This window comes from Electrophorus electricus, chromosome 2 (genome assembly GCF_013358815.1).
Source record: "Electrophorus electricus isolate fEleEle1 chromosome 2, fEleEle1.pri, whole genome shotgun sequence".
Classification (NCBI taxonomy): domain Eukaryota; kingdom Metazoa; phylum Chordata; class Actinopteri; order Gymnotiformes; family Gymnotidae; genus Electrophorus; species Electrophorus electricus.
In genome coordinates, this window is record NC_049536.1 from 21,433,626 (window position 1) to 21,439,625 (window position 6,000).

Sequence of the window (6,000 nt, forward strand, 5' to 3'; positions counted from 1 at the left end):
GCTTTTAGAGTAAAAATAACTTCAACCCACACTCCCTTCAACAAGAATTGGAGAGAGCAGAATATATAGCTGGTCTTTGTGTCAGTCTTTCGGAGTGAGGCTGCGTAGCTCACTGAGCAAAGTCTGCTCGAAAACACTTGTGTAGACTTCAGATAGATGTGTATATACCCCTTCCTCCTCTCCTTTCCTTCCTTCTCTCTCCCTCTCTGATCGACTGTGACCCCTCACACTCACTCAGGTTTTTTCCTTATATGGAGATAAGGAAGAGGATGGATAGAATCTGTGTGTGTGTGCTGGATTTAGGTTCATCCTTGCTGAGTTCCAAAAGACGCAGAAGACAGAGAGTCTGCTCAGCACTGAAGTAAGAAATGGAGCAGGAGGAGATCTAGTTTTCTTAGCCAATAACTTTATGTACTAGAGGGGGGGAGAGAGGGAGATCTGAGGGTAATGGAGTAAGACAGCTGCGCACATTCTGAAGTGTGTGTGTGTGTGTGTGTGTGTGTGTGTGTGTGTGTGTGTGTCTGCAGTTACCCCCATCCTCCGGGCCCCCTGTTAGCAGGCAGCTGTTTATTGAGGTTTATGGAGGCAAAGGGCAGGAAGGGGGGACAGGGGGCAGGAAGTGGGGTGGGGAGTAATGGGGATGTGCTTCAGGGGAAATTCCATATGCGTGGAACAATAGAAGCAGCAGGTATCACAAATGAATATGGAAAACAGAGGGCTATGTATATGTTCTCTCTCTTCCTCCCTTGCTCCCGCTCTCCCTTGCACTCTCTCGCTCTCACATTCACATACACAGACGATAATGTAAACCAGCTGTAAAAAAGTTTTGTCTGCTGTATTCGCAATTGCCACCAGAGGTGCCATTGCTTTATAAATGAGAGAAAGTGTGTGTGTGTGTGTGTGTGTGTGCGTGTGTAAGTGTGTGTGTGTGTGTGTGTGTGTGTGTGTGTGATAGAAGTCAGCAGCCATTTTGAACTCAGATCCCATTTTAGGAATCAGACAACAATATTAATCTGATTATCTTCCTGCTTTCTCACTGAATTAACTGAATCAAATGATCTCTAATGCTCTGGAAGGGCACATCTGTGTGCTGCCCCAGGATTATAATCTGGTCAGATTATGAATCCAAAGACAGACACACACACACAGCTGCACTGTGTTATTAAAAGTTTTTAATTTCTGTGTATGTCACTTCATGCAGTAGTTGTCTGCATTTTGTCTCACTCTTTGATGTTTTTATGCTGAAGTTCACGCTACGGGTCTTTCTCTCGAAAGGTTCGGGAGTCATGGTTACTTGCGTGCACACACGTCATTAAAGCCAGTGGTTGTTGTGATGGAGACACCGGGCTCTCCCCGCCAGCGTGCTGCGATGACTGTGGTCAGAGTTCCAGCCTCCCTGCACACAGCACTCAGACCTCAGGCACAGAGCAGAGGGATTCTGGGTAAATGAGAACAGCGGAGCCTGTGCGTAGTGTGGTTTCGGATCTGGCACTTCTCTACTGCTTGAGTCTCACTCGGCTTTATGCCAGGGTGGACTGCTCCGGAGTTGAATCTCTCTCTCACTCTCACACACGCACTAAGAGAGCAAGAAGAAAGAAACATTTATCAAATTACAAGCCAGAGAAGAGACAGAATCAAAGGAATAGAGTGAAGAAGAGAAAGAGAAGGCAGCTTGTGTATGGACAGAAGTAAGTGCCAAGAAAAACAACGGCTCTCAGGCCCGCTCAGTGAGTCAGACACTATCCACAGACCTCTCATTAGAGAGAGAGGGAGGAATGCATAGACATACAGAGAGAGGAATGGATGGATAGACAGACAGACAGATAGAGAGAGGGAGGAACGGATAGACAAAGTGAGTGGAAAAAAGACTGGCCAGAGGTTCGTGAAATAGAGTGAGACAGTCAAGGAGGGCGTCACATGGAAAGACTTCTGTGCCGTGTTTAAAGGTGAACATCTGTCTTGTGAGTTTGCTGTAGAGGGAAACGTGTTGGCACCTTCATGTAGTAATATTATGCGAGTGTGATATGGATGCAGTGATGTGGTGAAGTATATGTGCAATGTAATGCGGAACTACTCCAGTGTCTGTCTCTCTTTCTCTCTCTCTCTCTCTCTCTCTCTCTCTCTCTCTCTCTCTCTCTCTGAGTGCTTCCATATGCTGGTGTAATTCAATATTCCATGTAACACATGGGGAGAGTGAGGAGAAAGGAGGAAGGTTAAAAAAGAGATGAGGAAAGCCAGAACTTCATGGAGCAAAAGCGCGAGAGAAGAGGAGAAAGATCTTAGAACTTGTAGCTTAATGGAAGATCAACCATGTTTTCCCGACTGAGAGAAAGGAGTGGAGGAGAGAAAGAAAGGATGAGCAGAGGGAAGAAGAATGAAGGGGGCAAAGCGGGGGAGGGGGTGGGAGAATTAAAAGAATGGGGGGGCTGTGGGTCAGTAACTAGAGACCATCACTCACACTTCTCTCAGACCTCTGAACTACTGAGAGAGGTGGGGTGATCACAGCAGAAATCTGATCTGTGCAAGTCAAAGGAAAGGTACACGTGTGTGTGTGTGTGTGTGTGTGTGTGTGTGTTATTTAGGTGTTATTTTGGTGGGCATGTTTTGTATGCATTTCCTCACATCCCCCCTCTGGCTGATCTCCTCAGTGGAGCGCCTCACATCCCCCACTATGTCTGATCATTTTTCCTTCAAGGTTCTCACTTTAGTCAGTCTTTTTTGATGTATTGTTAGGTTTTTGGGGTTTTTTTGCTCATTTTTAATAACAGGTTATATGGTTATTAATCTTGTTTTAAAGTAGAGTATATTATTGTTAAAGTAGGATATCTTTAACTAACTGTCTCTCGCTCTCTCTGCGCGTAGGTGTAAAAGAACAGGATAAAGGAGAGGAGAAGGCAGCTCAGAAGAAGAAGGTGAAGGAGTTGAAGGTCCTTGACTCCAAATCTTCCCAGAACCTCTGTGAGTATAGGCTTGTGACCTTTGACCTGTTACCATACCGCCCGTGTCTAATCTGTGCCCTGACGGTGAGGCTACTGGTTAGCTATTTTTTGCTTTTGCATGTAATGAGTTTGTGCTCTTCAAGAAACCACTAAGAGTTGGTTCATCAGAGATGTGTGTGTGTGTGTGTGTGTGTGTGTGTGTGTGTGTGTGTGTGTGTGTGTGTGTGTGTGTGAGGCAGCTATCTTCTTGGGATCAAACAGACTGCCGTATGAGGAGATCAAAAATGTCATTCTGGAAGTTAACGAGAAGGTTCTCACTGAAAACATGGTGCAGGTGAGTGTGTGTGTCTGGGATGTTGTGAGCGGTTTGCATACACAGATGGGATTACGTCTGACAAAACCATCGTACGTCGACTGTATTGCCGACCAAGGGGATTTAGACACAACTGTAAATCACAGCCATTTACATTAACACAGAACCTGTTTATTATAAATTCAGTATGTCTATCAATATGTGAGAAGAATCGTGCATATAATGTACAAAAAAAAAAGCACTGTAATGCCACAATATTGTAATCTGTGGCGCGTCTGTAGAGTATGATCTCATTTATATCTGATTGCACATGTGCGTTTGTTTCAGAGTTTGCTGAAGTTGTTGCCTGAGCAGGAGCAGCTGACTGTGTTATCAGAGATGAAGGATGAGTATGATGACCTTGCGGAGTCGGAACAGTTTGGAGTAGTGGTGGGTACACACTGGAATATTTTTACTGGAATAATTAACATTCCGACACTTTGGCACTAGAGGAACATAATGACGACTTTGGAACTCCTCTGTGCTGATTTCCAGAGAGTCGCTGATAACTGAGGGAAGCTAAAAGGAGTGTCATTGTGTCTGATATCTCTCTCTGACTCTTGCTCTTCTCTCTCTGGGTCGGTCTCTCTCTCTGTCTCTCTACAGATCAGTTCAGTGAAGCGCCTGAAGCCCCGCCTCACCGCCATCCTCTTCTGCCTGCAGTTTGAGGAGCAGGTGAACAACGTGAAGCCTGACATCGTTGCCGTGACGGCGGCGTGCGAGGAGCTCAGGCAGAGCGAGAACTTTGCCAACCTGCTGCAGCTCATCCTGCTGATGGGAAACTTCATGAATGCGGGATCCCGCAACGCCAAGTCCTTCGGCTTCAGCATCAGCTACCTGTGCAAGGTCTGTCATGTGCACACACCCGCCCCCCCGGCACATCACAGAAACGCAGTCTTGTGTGGATGCATGTAGTATCATTCTGCAGTTAGTATGTGTGTTGCTTAATGGCGGTATTTCGTGTTGTAGTCATTGTAACTCTCTCTCTCTCGCACACTCACACCTCACCTTCCCCCCCTCTTCACCGTAGTTAAGGGACACCAAGTCCACAGATCAGAAGCAGACTCTTCTGCACTTCCTGGTAGATGTATGTCAGGAGCAGCACCCTGGAGTCATGCACTTCACCGACGAATTCATCCACCTGGAGAAGGCCAGCCGAGGTACGCGCGCGCACGCGCACACACACACACACACACACACACACACACATACACTTCACTGAGCAAAGCACTTACTAATTAACACCACACACATGTAGAAAGCTCTTATAAAGCATCACACCAAGGACAGCGTAGTGTAGCAGCACAGTCTTCTCTCTTGTCACAGATATGTAAAAATCAGTCTCTCCGTTTCCATGCAGTATCTGCAGAGACTCTGCAAAAGAACCTGGACCAGATGGGGAAGCAGATAAAGAACCTGGAGAAGGACATAGAAACGTTCCCTCCACCCCAGAACGAAAAGGACAAGTTTGTGGAGAAGATGACCATATCCTTCCCCTGGTGGCCAACACTTTGGCCCTCCGTTTCCATTGTGCACACGGTCCAAATGAGGCCGTGACTCCGTTTGACACTATATGGCACTATATGACACCGTATGATTTTTAACTCTTTTTGTTCTTAAGTATTTGTAATCCTTTTTAGAGAGAAAAAGCATTTCAGGCGAATTTAAATATTTGAATATTCAGGGTGATTTTAAATATTTAAATCAAATCACAAACCTGTTACGAAAAATTAAGTCCTTTTGCAAGATTTTCAAACCTCCTTGTTGACTAGAGATGCAGATTGATGGCTGTTAGCCTAAAGGCCTGTTGCAGACGTTTGGCCGTGTCCGTCGTCTGGGCTGTGTGAGTTCTGTTTTGCGGCGTCAAGTCTAGCCGTGGTGTTCCTTAACGTGGCCTACAGCTTTGTGGCGAGCGCGCGCGAGCAGTTTGAGAAGCTGGAGCTCATGCACAGCAACATGAACAAGCAGTACGAGGACCTGGCCAAGTACTTTGTGTTTGACCCCAAGAAGATGACCCCCGAGGAGCTCTTTGGTGACCTCAACAACTTCAGGAACATGTTCCAGGTGAGGTCAAAGGTCAGAGTTGACCAGCTCTTAGGACCTCGGCATGGCTTTGATTTTTCTGATGGTTCTTCCAGAAGGTTTCTGAGATGACCTGCGCAAATGTAGATGTTAACGTTGCTGAGTTCAGAACTGTAAATGTTGTCCTCTTAAATACAGATTTGTTGATATCGGTATTGTGGATGTCCTCTTGCTGGCCTTCAGATAAAACAAATAAAATGCTTTTAGAAGCTTCTGCATCTATTTACACAGTCTGACCTTCAACTGCTGTGTGTGTGTGTGTGCGCGTTTGTGTGTGTGTGTGTGAGAGGGAGAGCTGTCATGTGGTTAGGCCATTATCTCTGTCTGTTCAGAGAATTAAACAGACATTTTTTCAGATGCTTCCTTTCTTCCCTTTATTCAGCACACAAAGATATTTCAGTTAAGTAAATGTGAATATTAACCATGTAAAAAGTAAACATATTTTTGCGTTGTGGTATGGTTGCACCTTTTTACGTTTGTGTGTTACAGCAAGCGGTGACTGAGAATCAGAAGCGTAAGGAGTCTGAGGAGAAGATGCGTAAGGCGAAGTTGGCCCGAGAGAAGGCCGAGAAAGAGAAAGAGGAGAGACAGAAGAGGAACGCCGGACAGATCCTCAACATCAATGAC

The 6,000-nt window shown here is 45.8% G+C and overlaps 1 protein-coding gene across 3 annotated transcripts in view; it reads left to right on the plus strand.

Annotated features, from left to right (window-relative positions):
* LOC113577151 (protein diaphanous homolog 1) overlaps nt 1–6,000 on the plus strand; it is an 85,427-nt gene that overhangs the window by 69,460 nt on the left and 9,967 nt on the right. For all 3 annotated transcript variants that reach the window (XM_035521919.1, XM_027009639.2, XM_035521923.1), the window contains 8 exons: nt 2,863–2,958; nt 3,179–3,273; nt 3,580–3,681; nt 3,898–4,137; nt 4,322–4,451; nt 4,652–4,776; nt 5,191–5,355; nt 5,863–6,000. The exon at nt 5,863–6,000 is cut by the window's right edge and continues 1 nt beyond it. In XM_035521919.1, the coding sequence (XP_035377812.1) occupies nt 2,863–2,958; nt 3,179–3,273; nt 3,580–3,681; nt 3,898–4,137; nt 4,322–4,451; nt 4,652–4,776; nt 5,191–5,355; nt 5,863–6,000 (1,091 nt within the window). The remainder of the gene's footprint in view (nt 1–2,862; nt 2,959–3,178; nt 3,274–3,579; nt 3,682–3,897; nt 4,138–4,321; nt 4,452–4,651; nt 4,777–5,190; nt 5,356–5,862) is intronic.